This window comes from Linepithema humile, chromosome 5 (assembly GCF_040581485.1).
Source record: "Linepithema humile isolate Giens D197 chromosome 5, Lhum_UNIL_v1.0, whole genome shotgun sequence".
In the NCBI taxonomy this organism is placed as follows: domain Eukaryota; kingdom Metazoa; phylum Arthropoda; class Insecta; order Hymenoptera; family Formicidae; genus Linepithema; species Linepithema humile.
The window spans coordinates 3,373,653-3,396,184 of record NC_090132.1 but is presented as its reverse complement, the minus strand read 5'-3'; the positions used below and the strand labels follow the sequence as shown (position 1 = coordinate 3,396,184).

General features: G+C 41.3%; 1 protein-coding gene across 1 annotated transcript; it reads left to right on the top strand.

Moving 5' to 3' along the window:
• The first annotated feature begins 111 nt into the window (after positions 1-111).
• Dhc93AB (Dynein heavy chain at 93AB) lies at positions 112-22,238 on the top strand. Its single transcript, XM_067355964.1, has 35 exons — positions 112-2,285; positions 2,523-2,755; positions 2,855-3,120; positions 3,381-3,787; positions 3,975-4,402; positions 4,478-4,719; positions 4,898-5,165; positions 5,290-5,833; positions 5,948-6,265; positions 6,449-6,803; positions 7,012-7,283; positions 7,557-7,937; positions 8,142-8,290; positions 9,277-9,522; positions 9,724-10,217; positions 10,653-11,243; positions 11,330-13,723; positions 13,854-14,215; positions 14,402-14,878; positions 15,079-15,343; positions 15,413-15,762; positions 15,847-16,109; positions 16,205-16,501; positions 16,738-16,907; positions 16,981-17,284; positions 17,350-17,819; positions 18,112-18,666; positions 18,734-19,034; positions 19,236-19,517; positions 19,718-20,019; positions 20,188-20,315; positions 20,402-20,616; positions 20,680-21,036; positions 21,106-21,254; positions 21,391-22,238. Exons 1-35 carry the CDS (start codon positions 2,048-2,050, stop codon positions 21,683-21,685), a joined length of 13,368 nt encoding a protein of 4,455 aa, XP_067212065.1. The 5' UTR covers positions 112-2,047; the 3' UTR covers positions 21,686-22,238.
• The last annotated feature ends 294 nt before the right edge of the window (positions 22,239-22,532 follow it).

Here is a 22,532-nt window from a genome sequence, read left to right as displayed (position 1 = left end):
AAGAATATATGAGAAAACTCTTGGTTGTAACGACGCATTTACCGTCCTCGTTCCGGATGCTGGTCCGTGCCGCTCCAATTTCCGCGACCACCCAGCGAGGACAAATTTTTTTTTTTTTTTTCGCACACCCCCGGCAACGAGACGGAGGGTGCGGGGGGGGCGCGAAGGATGAAAAGGTGGGAAGGAGGCGGAGTAATTTGATATGGTGGGCCAGAGTACGGGGGCACTCGCCCTTTTTTTTCCTAATTTGAAGAAGGGCGAGTATCCGCGAAATGAAAAGCGTCGGGGCCCTTTGTAGATGCGCGCGTACGCGCCCCGCACAAAGTCGCGCGTGTGCGTGCACGTGCGTGTGCGAGGATTAAAGCGATGAAAGAGAAACTCTTCGCCCCCATAGCGCAAGCGGCGCGCTCGATCGGGCACACGGCAGCCGAATCTGCCATTTTTAATACGCTCATTTGAACATAATGGCGACGTTGGACGTTTAACGCAAGTCACACGTGCAAGTATTTGCGCTATTTTTTTTTTATGAAAAATTATCCAACATTTTTAAGAAGAAAACATTTAGTACCGCTCGTATTTTTTAAATAAAATTTTTTAATTGAAAAATATATTTCAGCAGATATTTGAACAATTTAAATATCATACATAAAAAATTACTCAACTTTGCAGAGTTTAAATATTTTATTGTTACAGTTTATCTTCTACTTCTGTGTTCAATAATGGTGGAAAAATCTAAAGTGTATCGTAATGAAATCTAAATTTCATACTCATTCCAAAAAAGTACGACTACAATTAATAAATATAAAGAAATTACTGCAGCAAAATATAAATGTACACAACAAGAATATAGAAGAAGTTATTCTTTATCATGCAATTTTTACGATCGATCGAAGTATTCCGGGTTATCCCTCCCTTTGCGCGGAAATGGTGCACGGTACAGGGTGACATTCCAAACGATCGTATTTCATATTAAGTAGAGCTTTACGTATGTGCGTGTTATCTGTGACATTGATTAAAGTAAGATTAGCATTGTGCTTATAGCAAAGAAAAAATAAAATCAACTCCGGGATGTGATTTTTTTTCATCGTGTGTTTCTTCTACAACTGTCATAAAAGTTTTTCTGTTAAGAGTCACGGTTTAAGATTTGTAATTGTATTTGATCAAGCTATGCGAATTTTAAATAACATTCACATAGAGAACAAGACGTAAATAAATCTTCGATGCGTAAAAATTGTGATAACAAAGTTATCGTCCGCGTGAAACTTCGCCGAGCAGCGAAAGTGCTAACTTTGCGACAAACATCGTTTTATCACAACGCTAACATCCGCGAAGGCATTGCGAAACTTACGAGTACGGCGAGCGGCGAATATCCTCGTCGCGTTGCAAGATCGCGCAAGTAGAAGAAGACCGGAGCAGTAAAGCCACGCCAGCGGTACCGGAAGACTCGGCTGCGCGAGCTTGAAGAAACTTCGGAAGAATGAGATCGTGCCTGCCGCTGCGCGGAGGCGGATATCGCGTGCAATGTCAGTTGTTTTCAGCATATTCCGTGCGTCCCGTGACAATAGGGAGCCAACGAGCGAGTGGGCTTTAACTCGGGAGACACGATCGTCCAATAGACCATGCTTCTCGCCGGTTCAGTCCGTACCTGGTTTCCTGACCCGTTTGCACGACAACCAATTTTAACGATCATGATATCCTGCGTCAGCAGAATTTCACGTTTATGATCGCCTCTTCTCGCGAACTCGCCGGGGCCGTTTTTTAAGTTCTCGATGCGGAAAAATATTCAGTCGTCGGTCTTTAATATCGTGCATTGAAAAATTATTATTAACGAATTACGTCTGGTTTTTTTTTCTTTGGTTTTCGTTATTATAATTATTATTGATAAATATAATTGGCGGTTAGATTGTATCTCATAAAAGATGATTCCTTATATAAACGTTTTTGAATATTATTCAAAGTATTGTTTATTAAAAAAATTTCAAGATTTAAATTGATCTTGATTCGTAAAGAGAAGATATACGATTATTCTCTGATATTGTGAATAGAAATGGCTGCTCCGGACGCACCACCCGATTTCCGGCTTGAATACATCGGAGGTTTTGTGCAGAAGAGTCTGAAATTAAAACCGGAAAAATGGGGAAGGCTATTATTAACCGAGGAGTATCGAAATGTGGTACTAGACTTTTTGGACAAGCCGTTACCAGCCGCCCTTTTTGTCGTCCTAACACCGAACGCACAGTTGGTGGCATCATCGAATTTTCCCATGCCGTGCCAGAGAACAAAGGGTGAGTCCTTTATAATTTTAATTTGCTGTATCAAGATTAAATAATTTAAAAATATTTCAATCGCAATTAAACAATAAAAATTTTTTAATTTATTTTATAGAATTCGTAACTTTTCTTAAAACAATATTTTCATTACGTTGAATACAAGTAGAATAACGATCTGTTAATCGTTCGGTGCTGAGTTATTCATTGCAAATATATCATCGAATTACGAAGAATTTATATTCGTCATTGCAGGTGTTTACGCAGTCAAGGTAAAGCAAGTGTCGCTGCCTAAAGACAAGGAGGGATGCTCGGCCATGTTGATCGTGGGAGATCTATCCCATCGGATCGTCGATCAATTGGCTACGTTGGTGGATAATATTTTCGCTCCCCTTCTCACCAAGCCGGAAAACCATAAGGACTTGCCGGAAGTAGCTATTCACGATATATGTAAGCACGTGCACGCTCTCCGCGGTACGTTGTATCAGGTAGTAAAGCAATCGATAACTAAACCTACTTCAACTGTTTGTGTCAATAAATAGTTTAACGAGATAGATGTGCAATAATATTTATCATTAAATGTATAGGTGAAGGGCCAAGTGAACGGGAGAACTGTGCTACCGATGCCAGCGGGTCTCGAGAAGGTGACGGAAGTCGAGAGATTGGTCTCCACGGAGGGACCGCAGTCGGTTGACTTGTATCTGAAAAGTGCTATAGAGGGTGTGGTGATAAAATGGGCTTACTTAGTAAACGACGTGGTCACTCATGAATCTAGCATCGCGTTTGAAAACGGGCAGAATCCCACGCCCAATGTCGAGCTGGAATACTGGTTCACCAGATTGGCAAATTTGAGGTGCAGATGATATTCTTTGAAATACTTCTATTCAAAGGCTCTTCTGATATTTAGTCGTTAAATTGTATTGCAGATTAATAAAAGCCAAACACGCGGTGGATGGTTTGATTAATTTTTACGAATCTTAAATATGTTCCGAATGTTCTATATAAATATTAATTTCAAACTAATTAATGGTTATAAGACTATTGAATAAATGTATCTTTCTTTTCGTAGTACGTTATGTAAAAATGTTCTTACATTTTTACTCTTCTTTACAGATACATTTACGATCAACTGCAAGAAGACCGTGTGATAAAAATGGCATCAATTCTCGAGAAGACTGACAGCGCGTACTATCCCTGTTTTCGTACATTGTTCGATAATGTTGTCTCTTCATTGGACGAGGCAAAAGATATAGCGTTGTATTTAACGCCTTTAACGAAATGTTTTAAGTCTGTAGAAGAGATTGACTTCTCCGAAGCCAAGCCACTTATGGCAACCTTGATACACTCGCTCGGATTAGCATGGGCAAAATGTACGAGTTATCAAAGCTCTGGCAAGCTTATCATTATACTTCGGCAGATATGCAATTTATTGATACAGGAGGCACGTCGATTTCTCGATCCAACGTCGATTTTTCAGAGTGACGTCGACGAAGCTCTTCAACGAGTGAAAATATCAAAAGGTAATGCGTGACGATTTATTAACTTAAATAAAATTAAGTCCATTAGAAAATTATCGCCGGCAATATTTTGTTACATCGAAATACGATTAAATGCAATATACAAATTTTTCGAAGAAATGCGCATTATAACATCTCAGACGAGGTGACTTTCAATTTTGCTCAAGACTCGAAAACATTTGTCAATTAGAAGTTTTGGAGGAATTCAAACAACAGTTCGAACTGAGGAAACACATGCCTGGCTTGAAACCGGAAGCCCCACCTTGGACATTTAATTCGACCGCCGTCTTCACTCGTCTCGATGCCTTCTTGAAACGGTTAGCGGATATCGAGTGGCTCTTCGATACCGTCCTCGAATTTTCCAAGTTGGAGAAGATTGAAATAGGTGGCATTCTCGGGCGATCCTTGAGCACAAGGATCATAAGCGTGTTCAAAGAATTTCAGCAACTTTTCGTTTCTTTCACTGTGAGAGCCAGCGACGTTCTCGAGCCAGACGACGAATCTTTTGTCGTCGACTGCACTAAGTTCGCGGAATCTATCACTGATCTTGATAGCAAATTGGCAGCAATTTTGTGTCAGGCTTTCGACGACTGTGGCAATCTTGAAAGTGTTTTTAAGGTGTGGTTCTCCTCGATACGTATCTCACAAGCCACTCAAAATACATAAAAAAAAATGCTTATTCTTATTTTTCAGTTGATGAATATCGCCGGATCCGTGCTCGAGCGTCCTGTTATACGCAAACAATTTCTGAATCGATACACCAGGATCCTCGAACTTTTGAACATGGAACTTTCGGTGGTCGAAGTCCTGTTCAACCGCGGCACTAGAGGTGCTTTGACTAGTCTGCCGCCTTTAGCAGCTGCCTTAACGTTCACTAGCATGCTGAAGCAGCGTGTTGACTTGCCCATACAATCATTCAAAGCCATGCCACACCCGTATGTATCGAAATAAATTAAAATAATGTTTAAAGCTTAAAATTTCATCTTTTTTTTTCATTAGAACTAATGTAAAATTGTGTCTTTTTATGAAGACAATTACTTGCAATTTGCTCAAAAATAAACTACGTCTTTAATAATTTTTTCAATAATAATTTATAGTTTTTCTTATTTGCAGTATCGTGCACAACGACGAAGGCAAGAATATAATGGCACGTTACGAAAGACTGGTAAAAATATTTGCTGATAAGGAGGACAATCTTTTCACTGAATGGGCGCGAATAGTACCGCAAACCGTTGACGTCGGCCTTAACCGTCATTTGGTTTGTAGAGAAATCGACGGCATTTTATTACTAAATTTCGATCCCGATCTTCTCGCGGTGTTGAAAGAAGTAAATTACTTAAAACAGATGTCACGTTCAGACATTCCGCAAGAAGCAATTAAGGTACAACAATAATCTAAAAAATATATATTTTAATTGAAGTAAAATAATGTTAAAATAATAACATAAGAAAATCTTAATATCATTCTAAATATATTGAATCACTTTTATCTTGTTATACAATTAGGTATCGAAAAGTGCGGAGACGTTCAGGAAATTTCGTACGATGCTAAGTAGCACAGTCGACTCGTATAATAACATACGCAAAACAACAAGGCGGGTAGAATTTGACTTAATCGAGTTGGAAGTAGCGAGAATCGATTCCCTGATATCTCGAGGAGAGGACGAGCTGTGCTGGAGATCAGACGGGCTTCTGGAATATATAACGGAATTGGGCGGTCTCGTGGAAGGGCTGTGGAAGCGCATGAAAGTCGCCCAATCGAACGTGGAAAAGATCAGAAGTATTTTAGAACCTTGGACGAAAACGCCCCTCATAGAACGAAAGGATCGTCGTAAAGACACACTGCTGGCCTTGGAGGATCGTTCGGAAAAAGTATCGAAACGTTACGCGGAGATCACAAAAGCAGCCGAGCAGATACACTCGATACTGGAGGAAAATAAAACTCTCTTCCAAATTAGCGAGACTGAACAGGAAGCTTGGCAACAATACGTGAAATACATCGACGACATCGTGATCGAGTCTCTTCGAAAAGCAGTTGGATGCTCCTTAGGTTAACATTGATTTTTTACGAGAGGAAAAATAATTTTATACATATAGAGATTGCAATTAAATTCTAATTATGAACCATTAATGCGACTACTAATTTTTTTATGATTGTCGTTAGGCTATTTGGCAGAAAGCATGGATCCAATCGGTCAGTGCGAAGCATTGCTCGAAGCAAAATTAGAGCTCAGAGAGCCAGATTTATATTATATGCCGTCATTGGAACCTGAAGATCCCGATGGACTCGATCAGCTGATTCTCGGCTTGTTAAACGACATTACTGGTATGGCCGCCTTGGTGCCGCGATTAAAGAGTGATTTCGCAGGATACGCTGAAGAACTGAGACACGATGACGATATCAAAGGAATGAAAGATGAGATATTGACAAGTGTAGCTACCGCCGTGGAGGAGGCTACTGACTTTTGCAGCAATTTCGAGGGTATGCTCTACGTAAATATTCTCCTTATTAAGTTTATAATCAGTATAAACATTTTTAATATATAAAATAATATTGTAAACTTAAAAAATGAGCGAAAAACTCCATATTTTCCGAAGTGTTCTATTACTTTAATCTTGCGAATGCGTTATTTTTCTCCACGTAACGCTTCAACGTTTTGATTAGGCTACGCCTATCTATGGCTGGATGACAGAGATGTTGTGATGCAACAATTCCTGGAATATAGCCGGCAATTGTCAATGGAGGAAATGGACATGGTGGCGGTTCAGGACCCCAAAGGGCCGACGAAGTCGCCGCCGAAAATGGACCAATTCCGTGAACAAATCGACCTTTACGAGAGCCTCTATCTCGAGATCGAGGAAATGGATCTGTCTAAAGTATTTCGCGGATGGTTCAGGGTAGACCTAAGACCCTTCAGACAGTCGGTACTGAACACTGTGTGCAAATGGTCGAGCATGTTCAAAAAACATTTGGTCGATCGTGTAACAACCAGCCTCTCGGATCTCGGAGCGTTCATTCGGTATTCTCGCGCAGAATTTTAATATTCAACATTGTAATGTCCCTCATTTATCACTCGTTACATAATAATAATTTTAATGTTTGAAACATTCGGAGAAATAATTTCTACGAAAATAAATCATTGTTATAACAAAGTTTAGAAATACAATACTTTCGTGAACTCGGTAATTTCTCTTACAAATAATATAAATAATCTGTTCGATTTCTAGATTAGCGGACCAGGGACTGTTGCAGCAAGTACAACCAGGCGATTACGTTGCTCTAGTCAGCATAATGGGCTTTCTACTGCAAGTGAAGGAACGTCAGCCGACTACGGATGAGATGTTCCACCCATTAGAGGAAACTATTGAGTTGCTCAAGTTCTACGATCAAGATATACCGGAAGAAGTAAACGTGCTGCTGCAAGAGTTGCCGGAGCAATGGGCAAATACGAAAAAGCTCGCTCTTATGGTGAAGCAGCAAGTTGCGCCGCTGCAAGCAGGTTCGTAGAGCAAGACGCTATTAAATTGATATTGAATATTTCCGTCAATATATTTCCTACTTTATTTAATTACAGATGTATAAACTTGATGTAAATATAATTTTCTTAAATTAAAAAATGTATTTTGGCATTTGCCTTTCGAGAAGAAACTTCTTAGAATTTATTTCTGTATTTTTCATACACCGAAGGATAATTGTGCAATTCTCTTGTGATTATTATTGCTATTAATATTCTTAATAGAATTAATGCAACAAAGATATGTAAAAATAACAGGTGAAGTCTCCAGAATTCGCGGTCGGATCTCCGCGTTCGATATTACGATAGGCCAATATCGAGAAGCATTTCGACGATACACATTTTTCAAGTACGACTGCAAGAATCCGTATGAACTATCAGACGAAGCGCACAAGGAGATACTCATGTTGGAACGCCAAATGAAGGACATACAGGAGTCCGCCTCGCTGTTCGAGGTGACAGTGCCCGAATTTAAGCAGCTGAGGCAGTGCAGGAGAGAGCTGAAAATGCTTAAGCAGCTCTGGGATTATGTAAATATAGTGCAGAGTAGTATCGAGGGGTGGAAGACGACGCCCTGGAGGAAAATTGACGTGGAGAATATGGACATCGAGTGCAAGAAGTTCGCAAAGGAGATACGCGGTTAGTGGCTAAGAAATTGTCTCCCCGAAGAATTTCGTCGAATCGCACAATTTTATGCCCTGAATATATTTTGAAGCATCGCTGCACTTCTTATTCTCGTGCAATTTAATTGCGCAAAATGTATTTTGCATATTTGAGACAATGCTGACATTATTTTATTCATCTCATTCACTTCATTTACCGAATATACATTTGGTGCCGCAGCGCTGGACAAAGAAATGCGATCTTGGGACACATACGTATCACTGGAAGCCACGGTAAAGAACATGCTTACGTCACTGCGTGCCGTGGGAGAATTGCAAAATCCAGCTATTCGAGAGAGGCACTGGCGACAACTGATGAATAGTACCAAGGTATCGCTGGAAATCGCGGAGCGGATGTCCAATTCACTTCCTTACGATACAAACTCATGCAAATTAGAGGATATACTTAATGTTGTTAGCTGAAAGATACAAATTTATACCAGCTCCGCCAATTCTCTATGTGCTAATAATTTTTTATAACGGTTCGATTATTATGTTCGCCTCAAATAATCCCCCCCGCCCCTCTGCAAAATTGTATATAACAATCCCGTAACGCGAGTGTATGTAATCACGTGTACTAGAATTAGTTGCACCGCTGTACATATGCTATCGGTGTTACAGAAATTGGGCAACATGACTCCAGAAATGACCGTAAGTCCGCTGTATATATACGCGCAAGATATATTTATCCTTTTATATTTTTAATAATGCATTGTGGAATTTTTAAATTTTGATAAGAGAAGTTTTCGCACAAATAGTACCTCACAAATATGCACTATTACCTTTTATACTATTAGATTTTTAATATTTGATATATTTATATAAATATTTACACGGCTATTACACAGCATGCAACACTCTGGTTGAAAAAAATAGCTTAGGATTTAATTATTCGTTAAAATCTCTCTGTGCATCAGTTATTCACTAAAATCATACCTTTCTCTTAATGCTAAATGCCTAATCCTGGTTTAATTTATTCAATATAAATATCGCAAATAACACACACATAGTGTAACAATGCAATGAGAATAAGAATAGCTATATTTATAGCACTAAATTTTAGAAATTAAAAATCCACATATTTATAATTTTTGTCACCATTCTTTCATTATACAAATCATTATTCATTAATTGTATAAATCACTGTACAATTTTTTAATAAATTTGCTGCAAATACAGACCATTCATTATTTCGTTTATTTAGCGATTTCCTTCGCCATTCTAGATTATTATGTGAGCTAAAGTAAATCTCATGATCGACATAGTTGCTTGTTATTCCGAAAATCTGCGTCGTCAGACGACTTTCTTACGCATAGGTTCGTTTCGTAATGGACGAATCGACGACTCTAGCCGATCTGCTCGAATTGAATCTCCACGAATGCGAGGAAGAAGTTAAAAATATCGTGGATAAAGCGGTTAAGGAAATGTCCATGGAGAAATATATGAAAGAATTAAAAATTACGTGGTCGAAAATGGAATTCGAACGGGAAGTTCACAGTCGGACAGGTGCTACTTTAATAAGAGCCAGCGAAGAATTGATCGAAACTTTAGAAGAGAACCAGGTTAGAGATAGTAAAGAAAATTCGCGCTTTAATATATTATCTCGTCATAAAAAAAAACCAACTTTTAATTATTTAACTAATAATTTAATTTTAAAGTCAGTATATTAATATTTAATCAACAGCTACAGCATAATATAAATGTTATTGTGTGTAATATGATATATTAATTTTTTTTAAGAATCGCATTTTTCCGAATTGCAGGTGCAATTACAAAATCTAATCACCTCGAAATTCATCGCGCATTTCCTGGAGGAGGTGTCATCGTGGCAAAAGAAACTGAGTATCGCCGATCAAGTGACAACAGTATGGTTCGAAGTTCAGCGCACCTGGATGCACCTTGAGAGCATTTTCATGTCCTCCGAGGATATCCGACGGCAGTTGCCGGTGGACGCCGAGAGGTTTGATCACATCGACAAACAGTTTAAGGAGATGACGGAGGAGATGGCGAAAACGCCGAACGTCGTTGAAGCGACGAATAAGGACGGTCTTGTATCCTCTTTGGACGTTTTGCAAAAAGGACTCGTATTATGCGAGAAAGCCTTGGCGGAGTATCTGGAAACGAAGCGCCTCGCTTTTCCACGATTCTATTTTGTTTCTTCCAGCGATTTGCTGGATGTACTTTCAAACGGGAATCAACCGGAAATAGTGGCAAAACACTTGACAAAGCTGTTCGATTCTATGGCGCGTTTGAATTTCGACGACAAGAACACCTCGTTAAAACGCGTTCTAGGTAAATAATTAAATTTACTGCAGGGTGTCTCACAACTCACGGATGTCCTTTGAATGACAGATTCTAATTTTCGACTAATTTTAGTCGATTTTAAAAAAATAAAAATGTCGAATATTATTATTTATTGCATCTCTCTAATTTTCATCATTTTTTAAACTAAGCTTCGAATTAAAATCTTATAAAAATAAAATGCGTTTAAAATTAACTAAAAAATATGGTTGTTATTTTTTGTCTTCTTGAAGAGCAAAAATCTTTTGTTTCAATATTTTGATATAACTAGAAAAAATCTCGACATTTTTGCTGAAGAAAAATCAATTTTAAATTGTTCGGAGGATTTCTTATTAGAGAGACATCTGCGAGTTTAGAAATATCTCGTATATTGATCCCGATATTTAATAACCGCTGCAAACTTCCGTTACGCTTTAGGCATGTTTGCTAAAGACGGCGAATATGTAGTATTCGCAAACTGTGAGATGATTTGCGAGGGGCCCGTGGAGGCATGGTTGAATCGTCTCCAGAGCGCAATGCGCGTGTCTATCCGCCACTACTTCAGCGAAGCGGTGGTGACGTACGAGGAGAAGCCGCGAGAGCAATGGTTGTTTGACTATCCGGCGCAGGTATCCCTCTGCGGGACGCAAATCTGGTGGACCACCGAGGTCAACATAGCCTTCGGGCGTCTCGAGGAAGGCTACGACAACTCCATCAAGGACTACTTGAAGAAACAGATCTCTCAGCTGAGCACTCTGATCACGCTGCTGATAGGAGAGTTGACCAAGCAAGAGAGGCAGAAGGTCATGACCATCTGTACGATCGACGTGCACTCGAGGGATGTTGTGACGAAGCTGGTGCAGTCGAAAGTGGAAAGCGCGCAGGCTTTTCAATGGCAGAGTCAATTGCGTCATAGATGGGATGAGAAGGAAAAGGATTGCTTCGCAAACATTTGCGACGCGCAGTTCAAATACTCGCACGAGTACCTGGGTAATACGCCCAGGTCGGAGCACGTCGTGTTTTCTCTCAATATCCATTTACTTATTTATTTACAATAAAACTGTTTGTTTGATGCTCGTCTGCTTTCAGATTGGTCATAACGCCGTTGACAGACAGGTGCTACATAACTCTGACGCAATCCCTGCACCTCGTCATGGGCGGCGGTCCAGCTGGACCGGCCGGAACCGGAAAGACCGAGACGACGAAAGATTTGGGCAGAGCTCTCGGCATAATGGTGTACGTGTTCAATTGCTCCGAGCAGATGGATTACAAATCTTGCGGCAATATATACAAGGGATTGGCGCAGACCGGCGCGTGGGGTTGCTTCGACGAGTTCAATAGAATCACCGTCGAAGTGCTGTCGGTGGTCGCCGTGCAAGTGAAGTCGATTCAAGACGCCATACGAGATAAGAAGGAGAAATTCAATTTCATGGGCGAGATGATCGGCCTCGAGCCGACCGTCGGCATATTCATCACTATGAATCCCGGTTACGCCGGCCGTACAGAATTGCCGGAGAATCTGAAGGCCCTCTTTCGTCCCTGCGCCATGGTGGTGCCTGATTTCGAGCTGATATGCGAGATCATGTTGGTGGCCGAGGGATTTCAGGACGCGCGGGTGCTCGCGAGGAAATTTATCACCCTGTACACGTTGTGCAAAGAATTGTTATCTAAGCAGGATCATTACGACTGGGGTTTGAGAGCGATAAAATCGGTCCTGGTGGTCGCCGGTAGCTTGAAGAGAGGCGATCCCGGCCGACCCGAGGAAGAGGTGTTAATGAGAGCTCTGAGAGACTTCAACATTCCTAAAGTGGTGTCGGACGATTTGCCGGTCTTCATGGGATTGATAGCGGACTTATTCCCAGCGCTTGACGTTCCCAGAAAAAGAGACGTCGAGTTCGAGAAGATGGTGAAGCAAGCGGCCGCCGATCTGAGCTTGCAACCGGAAGACGGCTTCATTCTTAAAGTCGTGCAGCTCGAGGAGCTGCTGGAAGTGAGACACTCCGTCTTTATCGTCGGTATAGCTGGCTCTGGCAAAACTCAGGTGTGGAAGTCGCTGTTTAAGACTTATCATAATGTAAAGAGGCGGCCGGTGTACAACGATCTCAATCCCAAAGCGGTGACCAACGATGAGCTCTTCGGGATCATAAATCCAGCGACGCGCGAATGGAAAGACGGTCTCTTTTCGGTGATCATGCGAGAGCAGGCCAATCTGGGCGGCGAGAATCCGAAGTGGATCGTGTTGGACGGTGACATCGATCCGATGTGGATTGAATCTCTGAACACCGTCATGGATGACAACAAGGTCCTCACGTTGGCCAGCAACGAGCGAATCGCGCTGACGCCGGCTATGAGACTGCTGTTCGAAATCTCGAATCTGAGAACCGCCACGCCCGCCACGGTGTCCCGAGCAGGTATTTTGTACATAAATCCGCAGGATTTAGGATGGAACCCGTACGTGACTAGCTGGGTCGAGAAGCGGCCGTTGCCGAACGAGAAGTCGAACCTCGTCATGCTGTTCGACAAGTACATCCCCACTTGTCTCGAGACTCTGAGGACCAGGTTTAAGAAAATAACGCCCATAGCGGACATGGCGCACGTCGAGATGCTGTGCCATCTTCTTCACTGCCTTCTGAAACCGGAATTGACGGCCGGCGACTTTTACAAAGAATATTACGAGCTCTACTTCGTGTTCGCCGCTGTTTGGGCGTTCGGCTCCGCCATGTTTCAAGATCAAACCGTGGATTATCGAGTGGAGTTTACTAAATGGTGGGTCAACGAATTCAAGCATGTGAAATTTCCGCCGCAAGGAACGGTCTTCGATTACTACATCGACAACGAGACGAAGAGTTTCGTTCCCTGGACGGAACGACTTCCGAAGTTCGAGCTCGATCCGGAAATACCTCTGCAAGCCGTTCTGGTTTACACGTCGGAGTCCATTCGAATCAAATACTTTCTCGATTTATTGATGCCGGAGAAGCATCCTATAATGTTAGTCGGCACGGCTGGTTGCGGTAAGACCGTCCTTGTCGCCGAGAAGCTTCTTCATCTTTCGGAAAATTATGCAGTCTCCAACGTGCCGTTCAACTTTTATACCTCATCCGAGATGCTGCAAAAGATCCTGGAGAAATCGTTGGAGAAGAAGGCCGGCAGAAATTACGGACCGCCGGGAAATAAAACTTTGGTGTATTTCATCGACGACATGAACATGCCGGAAGTGGATACGTACGGCACCGTTCAGCCTCATACGCTCATCAGACAACATTTGGATTATGGTCACTGGTACGATCGTACCAAATTGACTCTCAAAGACATTCATAATTGTCAATACATTAGTTGTATGAATCCGACCGCTGGATCGTTTACAATTAATCCGAGATTGCAAAGGCATTTCGCAGTATTTGCTATTAGTTTTCCAAACCTAGACTCCTTGACGACTATCTATACCTCGATTTTGTCGCAGCATCTCGCAAACGTGGAGCACAGGTAACGTTGAAATAAATAATAAAATTTTTCACGCAATAATATAATTTTTCTCGCGAAAATATTTTCTCAAACAGTTATTGCGTTAGTGTTAATTTAGAATTAATAATTAATTAATAACAATATTAATTAGGTTTCCTCTGACTGTCACCGACTTGTGTCCCAACATCGTACAAGCAGCCATTCAGCTGCATCATCGATGCGCTCAAATGTTCCTACCGACAGCCGTAAAGTTTCATTACATCTTCAATCTTCGCGAACTTTCTAACTGTTTTCAAGGTCTGTTATTCAGCGGCAACGAGTGTTTGCCGGCTTCGGTCGATCTAATTAGACTCTGGATGCACGAGACTCAGCGTGTCTACGGAGATAAACTAACGGATGAAAAAGATATCGAAAGTTTTTTGAAATTGCAACTTGATATCTTGAAGAAAAATGTAGAGGAAGTGGATGAGGGCGCGATTCTGGAAAAGCCGAACATCTATTGCCATTTTGCAGGTTTGTACATCTTAACTTTATTTGCCAATTTGCTATTTGCTATTTTTGGAAAGTTAAGAGTGTTCAATTTTAATGTTTTTTAAATATAATCAAGACTTGCGTTTTGTCACGATTAACAAAATAAGTATATAAAAGTATTTTTATGTAATTTTTTTTCGAAAATTACTGAAATTATAAAACCTTCAGGAGGCGTCGGAGAACCAAAATATATGCCCGTTAACGATTGGGCGACTTTACATCGATTGTTGTCAGAAGCAATGGTCAGTTATAACGATTTGGTGGCGGCCATGAATTTGGTACTTTTCGAGGACGCTATGATGCACGTATGTCGCGTAAATAGGATCCTGGAATCACCCAGAGGCAGCGCACTCTTAGTAGGCGTGGGTGGTTCCGGCAAACAAAGTCTCTCGCGATTAGCAGCCTTCATAAGCTCATTGGAAGTCTTCCAAGTTCAGCTGAAGAAAGGCTACGGTGTAACCGACCTGAAATTAGAACTCGCCGCTCTTTATACAAAAGCAGGTTTAAAAAATTTGGGCATTATGTTTTTGATGACGGACGCACAAGTGCCGAACGAGGAATTTCTAGTACTCATCAATGATATGCTCGCATCGGGAGAAGTGCCCGACTTATTTGCCGAGGACGAAGTAGAAAATATAATAGCAGGTACGCAAAGCTATCTTGTGTGATATAAATTCTACTAAAATATAAAATAATTACCTAACAATATTTCTACGAAAATATTTTCGTTACATCTAATTTAATATTAATTATTTTCTACATTCATTAAGTTTGTTATTTAGTCAAATGTATGTGATAAATGTAACGACAATTAATGTAAATGCATGTATTTTATTTAAAAAAAGGAGTTCGTAATGAAGTAAAAGGCGCAGGCATGTTAGACACACGTGAAAACTGCTGGAAATTCTTTATCGATCGCGTCCGCCGACAACTCAGAATAGTGTTGTGCTTTTCTCCGGTCGGCTCCACGTTGCGAGTCAGATCCAGAAAGTTTCCGGCAATTATAAATTGCACGATGATAAACTGGTTTCACGAATGGCCTCAGGAGGCATTAATGTCCGTATCGAAGAGATTCTTACAGGAGCTGGAGGAGCTGCCGGAAACCTACAGGTGCACAATAATAATGAAATGTGAACGAAAGCAGTGGCAATGTAATTCGAAATGCATCTTTGATTACAGAGAGTCAGCTGCCAAATTCATGGCCCACGCGCATACCAGCGTAAATATAGCCAGTCGTCATTATTTAAGCAGCGAGCGTCGTTATAATTACACGACTCCAAAATCGTTTCTGGAGCAGATAAGTTTGTACATCAGGCTGTTAAAAACGAAGACCGCCGAGCTGCGTGCCAGAGTGGCCAGACTGGAAAATGGCTTGGACAAATTGAGATCAACGGCTGTGCAGGTGGACAAGTTGAAGGAGAAGTTGGCTGTGCAGGAGGTGGAATTACAGCAGAAGAACGACGCTGCAGACGCTTTAATCGCTATAGTCGGCATCGAGACGGAGAAAGTTCAGAAAGAAAAGGCGATCGGTTCGACATTATTTACGTTACGATAAATTATTTAATTTCCGCGTGCTCGCAACTTATTTAGCTTAAGAAAAATATTATATTTAGCGGACGAGGAGGAGTCGAAAGTGGCCATGATAGCCGAGGAAGTTTCAAAGAAGCAAAAAGATTGCGAGGCGGATTTACTGAAGGCCGAGCCCGCTTTGCTGGCCGCGCAGGAAGCTCTGAATACTCTGAACAAGGCAAATCTAACAGAATTAAAGTCGTTCGGCTCGCCTCCCGGCGCCGTGACGAATGTTACTGCTGCGGTCATGGTCCTTTTGGCACCAGCTGGCAAAGTACCTAAGGATCGTAGCTGGAAGGCTGCCAAGGTATTGTCAAATCGACTGGAACGACTCGAGAGAATTTCTCTCGTTGTACTTTGCCAGGACAATAAGTTAAGTTATATTGTTCTTTTTCTTCAAAGATTGTGATGGCGAAAGTGGACACCTTTTTGGATGCGTTGATCAATTATGACAAGGAGAACATACATCCCGAAGTAATTAAAGCGATACAGCCGTATCTCAAGGACTCTGAATTCGAACCTGAGTTCGTAAGGTCCAAGTCAGCCGCCGCAGCGGGATTATGCGCCTGGGTGATCAATATTATCAAGTTCTACGAAGTCTTTTGCGACGTAGAACCGAAACGAAAGGCACTCGCGCACGCGAACGCCGAACTGGCCGCAGCGCAGGAGAAACTTAGCGGTATCAAGCGAAAAGTGGCTGTAAGTGAACATCGACGTCGTGGCCGCATTATTGCACCATAAGGATGTTCGATTCCAAATCGATTTTTTAGAAAACATATATGTTTCTAAGAAAAAATCGATTTGGAATCGAACATCTCTACTGCACCACATTCATCATATTGCTTAAAAGTTTCAGAAAAATTTTCGCAAATATATTTGCATTGTTTTACACAATTGACAGTTTGTTGGATTCAAATAATCGATGTTTTTCTCAGTCCTTAGAAGAACAGTTGGCGAAGTTAACGGCGGACTTCGAGCAAGCGACGTCCGAGAAGTTGAAATGTCAACAGGAAGCAGACGCCACGAATTCGACGATCGCATTAGCGAACAGATTAGTCGGCGGTCTGGCGTCTGAAAACGTTCGTTGGGCTGATTCGGTGGCCAAGTGAGATCTCACGATGTCATTGCGCATCTCGTTGTGTTAATAATTAATTAAAAACGATAAACGCTTTTTCTAGCTTTATGCTGCAAGCGTCGACGATGCCCGGCGACGTATTACTGGTGACGGCGTTCATATCTTACGTGGGTTGTTTCACTAAGCAATTTCGCCAGGATTTGCTGCACAAGCAATGGTTACCCTACATGCGTATGATAGAACCGATTATTCCGATTACCGAAGGCTTAGATCCACTATCGCTGCTGACGGACGACACGCAGATCGCCAAATGGAACAACGAAGGATTGCCGAACGATCGAATGTCAACGGAGAACGCCACGATATTGACCAATTCCGATCGTTGGCCGCTAATGATAGATCCGCAAGTACGGCGAATAAAAAAGATATCAGAAGCTGAATGCGATCTGACGAAAATCTTGTTTTTTTACAGCTTCAGGGAATAAAGTGGATTAAAGAGAAGTACGGAGATGAGCTAAAAGTGATCAGATTGGGTCAACGTGGTTACTTGGACGTGATCGAGTTATCGTTAGCGAACGGATCCACGGTTCTGCTGGAAAACATCGGCGAAACAGTGGATCCCGTTTTGGATCCTCTGCTCGGCCGAAATTTAATCAAGAAGGGCCGAGCTATTAAGATCGGCGATAAGGAGGTGGAATACAATTCCATGTTCAGATTGCTGCTGCATACGAAGCTGGCTAATCCTCATTACAAGCCGGAAATGCAGGCGCAAACCACGCTGATTAATTTCACGGTGACGAGGGACGGCTTGGAGGATCAATTGCTCGCGGAAGTGGTTAAGGCGGAGAGGCCAGATTTGGAGGAATTAAAGGCAGAGCTTACCAGACAGCAGAATGACTTTAAGATTACGCTCAATAGTCTCGAAGACTCACTTCTCTCGAGGTATAAATTCGCTTCATTAAACAATAATATTAACAGATTAATTTCAGATGTATAAATATTCTTCGCACAAATCACGATGAGTAAATTATGCAAAATTCTATTTGTAAAAAAAGCTCATAATGTTTTGCAAACGCGTCCTAATAATATTTTGTATTATTTCTAATAATATTTGATTTCATTCAATCTGTAATTATATTTGCAATAATATTTACGCATTCGCACAAACAAAATTTGTTGAGTAAATAAATGACGTATACGGATATTCATTTTAATACCATCATCATTTGTGCAGACTATCGTCAGCTGGTAGCAATGTTCTCGGAGACACGTCTCTCGTAGAGAATCTAGAGACCACCAAGCGCACCGCCGCAGATATCGAAGCCAAGGTTACGGAGGCTCGCGGCACGAGTCAACAGATCGACGCGGCACGAGAATTGTATCGACCAGCAGCTGCGAGAGCCTCGTTGCTGTACTTCATTCTAAACGACTTGAATACAATCAATCCTATCTATCAGTTTTCGTTGAAGGCCTTTAGCGTCGTCTTTCAGAAAGCAATCTTGAAGGCGGATCCCGCGCCCGATGTTACGGGCAGAGTGCAGAATCTGATCGAGTGCATCACATATTCAGTCTTCATGTACACGAGCAGAGGGCTGTTTGAGTGCGACAAGCTGATCTTCGCCTCGCAAATGGCGTTCCAAATTTTATTGACGAGGAACGAAGTTACGGCCAGCGAGCTGGACTTTCTCCTAAGATTTCCTATAACGCCGCACGTCACCTCGCCGGTCGATTTTCTCACCAACACCAGTTGGGGCGGCATAAGAAGCCTCGCTACGAGGGAAGAGTTTCGGTACGTGGGATGAGAAACTGTTGTCCCCCTTGTCGTTTCAACTTCTCACCGTCTCGCTTGTTTGAAGGAATTTGGACCGGGATATCGAGAGCTCCGTCAAGCGCTGGAAAAAGTTCGTCGAGTGCGAATGCCCGGAGCGCGAGAAGTTTCCCCAGGAGTGGAAGAATAAAACGGCTATACAACGTCTATGCATGCTGAGAGCTCTGAGACCGGACAGGATGACATACGCCATTGCTGCATTTATCGAGGAAAAGCTCGGTGGGAAATACATCGAAGCGAGAACAGTGGAGTTTGCAAAATCTTACGAGGAAACCAGCCCGAGCACCCCGATTTTCTTTATTCTGTCACCTGGAGTTAATCCATTAAAGGTAATCGTGGAGTGTCTTGTGAATTTCTATCTATTCTTCATGAATAACACTTTTTAAAGTAAAACTTTTGATAATTATTTGTAAAGTGTTCGAATGAATAAAACATATCAGATAAAGAAATGTGTATTAAATTTCAAAAATAGAAATTTTATCAAACACTGACAGTCAGACGGAAAATCTAACGTATATCGCTGAATTCAGGATGTGGAAGATCTAGGTCGACGCCTTGGTTTCACGTCGGATAATCAAAACTTCCATAATGTATCTCTTGGTCAAGGACAAGAGACAGTGGCCGAGCAGGCTATGGATGTGGCCTCAAAAAATGGTCACTGGGTGGTATTGCAAAATATACATTTGGTAAAAAAGTGGTTGCCATTACTGGAGAAAAAATTGGAAATGGCCGCGGAAGGTTCTCATGCCGATTACAGAATGTTTATGAGCGCAGAACCGGCTAGCACGCCAGCCGGCCATATAATACCTCAAGTAAGAATGTTTCGCAATATTATCATATTTTAAGTAAGATTAAGTAACGTTTTAAATATACTCTTTCTACAACTTACAAATTATGCCTTTAATTTTACTTTTAAATTTTCTTAATTTCCTCAAAAAAAAAAAGAAAATATAAAACAATATAATAAATCACAGATAATTTTTTTATCGATGTTATTCGTAATAATTTGTAGGGTATTCTGGAATCATCAATTAAAATCACAAATGAACCGCCCACCGGTATGCAAGCTAATTTGCATAAAGCTCTGGACAATTTTACTCAAGAGACTTTAGAAATGTGCACCAAAGAAGCCGAGTTCAAAGCAATTTTATTCTCTTTGTGTTACTTCCACGCTGTCGTTGCGGAACGTCGTAAATTCGGACCCCAAGGTTGGAATAAAATATATCCCTTCAACGTGGGAGATCTGAACATCAGTGTCAGTGTTCTCTATAATTATTTAGAAGCGAGTCCAAAAGTCCCTTGGGAAGATTTAAGGTTAATATAATCGCATTTTTTCATTAAAATGTGTGAAGAATACGAATTTTTAAATCGAACTCATTAAAAGTTATGATAAATAAATTAAGTAGCGCTGTATACATTAATGTATAATTTAAAATAAAATTATCTTGCAAAAATTTTATAATGTATATTTTAAAAAAACAGATATCTTTTTGGAGAAATCATGTATGGCGGTCACATAACGGACGATTGGGACAGAAGACTTTGCGTATCCTATCTGGAAGAATTAATGCAGCCTGATCTGATAGATGGGGAGTTGCAGCTCGCACCAGGTAAGCTAATAACAATTCGACTGTTCGAAATTAATTAATAAACTTCTGTGCCCTTCGTGAATATTGTAGTTATCTTACATTTCAAGGTTTCCCCGCGCCTCCAAGCACGGATTTAGTCGGTTATCATACGTACATCGACGAAGCCATACCGGCGGAATCTCCGTATTTATACGGATTACATCCGAATGCGGAGATCGGCTTCCTGACGATGACAGCCGAGAATCTGTTCAAAACGGTCTTCGAGATGCAGCCACGCGATACTGGTGGCTCGGGAGGTCAAACCGTCACCAGAGAAGAAAAGGTATAAATTCTACTGATTTAGAAATATATTAAAATAATGCTCGTGTGCTCTTTTAATTCGCAGGTGAAACAAGTGCTGGACGAAATAATAGAGAAGCTACCCGAAGAGTTCAATATGACGGAAATTATGGGGAAGGTGGAAGAGCGCACGCCTTATGTGATTGTCGCCTTTCAAGAGTGCGAGAGAATGAACTATCTGACGACGGAGCTGAAACGATCGTTGCGCGAGCTAGATTTAGGTCTCAAAGGTGAACTCACCATAACGTCGGACATGGAGAATCTGGAGAACGCGTTGTTCTTCGATCAGGTTCCACCCGTGTGGGCCAGCAGGGCTTATCCGTCTTTGTTGGGTTTAACCGCTTGGTTCGTCGACTTGCTGCTTAGAATCCGAGAGCTAGAAACATGGTCCACGGATTTCGTCGTGCGTATACCTGCAACAATATAATCATCCATCTTGATACAACGAAATAATTAATTTTCTTTTTTGCAGTTACCGGCATCGGTGTGGCTCGCCGGGTTCTTTAATCCCCAGTCGCTGCTCACCGCCATTATGCAATCGACAGCTAGGCGACACGAGTTACCGCTCGATAAAATGTGCCTCCAATGCGACGTGACTAAGAAAAACAAGGAGGAATTCACGTGAGTAGCAAAGATAATCAGACGGAAGTTGGAGTTTCGTACGCGCGATCACGAGGATAGAATAGTTATCGCTCGTTAACTTAATTCACCGTGTACGAGCCGAAAAGTGACTTCCTTCCTGATTCGTTCGCGTTAGGTCAGCTCCGAGGGACGGGGCCTACGTCCATGGAATATTTATGGAAGGAGCGCGATGGGACGTCCAAACTGGAATCATCGTCGACTCTCGGCCCAAGGAATTATATCCGGCGATGCCGGTGATTAATGTACGTGCGATCACGCAGGACAAACAGGATTTGAGGAACATGTACGAATGCCCGGTGTACAAGACACGTACGCGTGGCCCGACATATGTGTGGACGTTTAATTTGAAAACGAAGGACAAACCGGCTAAATGGACGTTGGCCGGCGTTGCTCTCTTGCTGCAAACTTAAATAAAACGATTACCGTTATTTAGTAGTTAATTGATGGTAATCAATTGCATAATTACGGTAATAATAATGCTATGTAAAAACAGGTTGATATCATAATTGTACCTGATTACAGATAAAGCGATCTCATTAAGCGTTTCTCTGATACTTTTGCAGATCAGCTTCATTACACAAATAAGGTGGTATTTTTATCTTTGTTGTGTCATCTTGCAAAAACTACAAGACTTGCAAGAATTGCAAATGATTAATTAAAATTAATATAATTATTTTTTTGCAGCACTTCCTCTTTTTTCTCTCAATCTTGATATTCTAATAAAAATATACGATTCGATGTGCTTAGATAATTCAGAGAAGTGATTAATAATAAAAAGATATTGCACGAATCTAATAATAAAAAGTAGAGAATGATATTAATGTGATGTTATTGCCTATTAAACAAATATAATAAAAATATTGTTAAAAGAGTGAACAATGTATTTTCTTTACCATCAAAATTAAAATACAAACAGTATCTTAATTAGTTTTTCATACAAAATAATCGTTTGGATAAAAAAAAGATTTACTATTTTTATATTTAAACCGAAGATAATTTGTTTTTTACGATTTAGAGACGATATGTCTTTTCGCGACGCGGATCCGCAATTACGACGTATAAAGAAGAGAACGATTCGACGGCAAATCCCAAACGGTCGATCGAAGGTGGGGTACTTCGAGGTCGACTAATCGACCGAGAGTTAATAAAACGTAGGAGGAGAAACGCGCGGGACGCCGAAGTCTCCAAGGAGTATCCGGCCCGTTTCACGAACCGGCGCTCACTTTTCCGCGACAGGGAAAAAGGAGAAATTATCCG

Bases quoted from the DNA above. Each gene is read 5' to 3' on its own strand.
- Dhc93AB (XM_067355964.1), top strand. From the start codon at position 2,048: ATGGCTGCTCCGGACGCACCACCCGATTTCCGGCTTGAATACATCGGA. The intron at 4,403-4,477 runs GTGTGGTTCTCC...CTTATTTTTCAG, and splicing joins ATCTTGAAAGTGTTTTTAAG to TTGATGAATATCGCCGGATC. The intron at 20,617-20,679 runs GTATAAATTCTA...TTTAATTCGCAG, and splicing joins CCGTCACCAGAGAAGAAAAG to GTGAAACAAGTGCTGGACGA.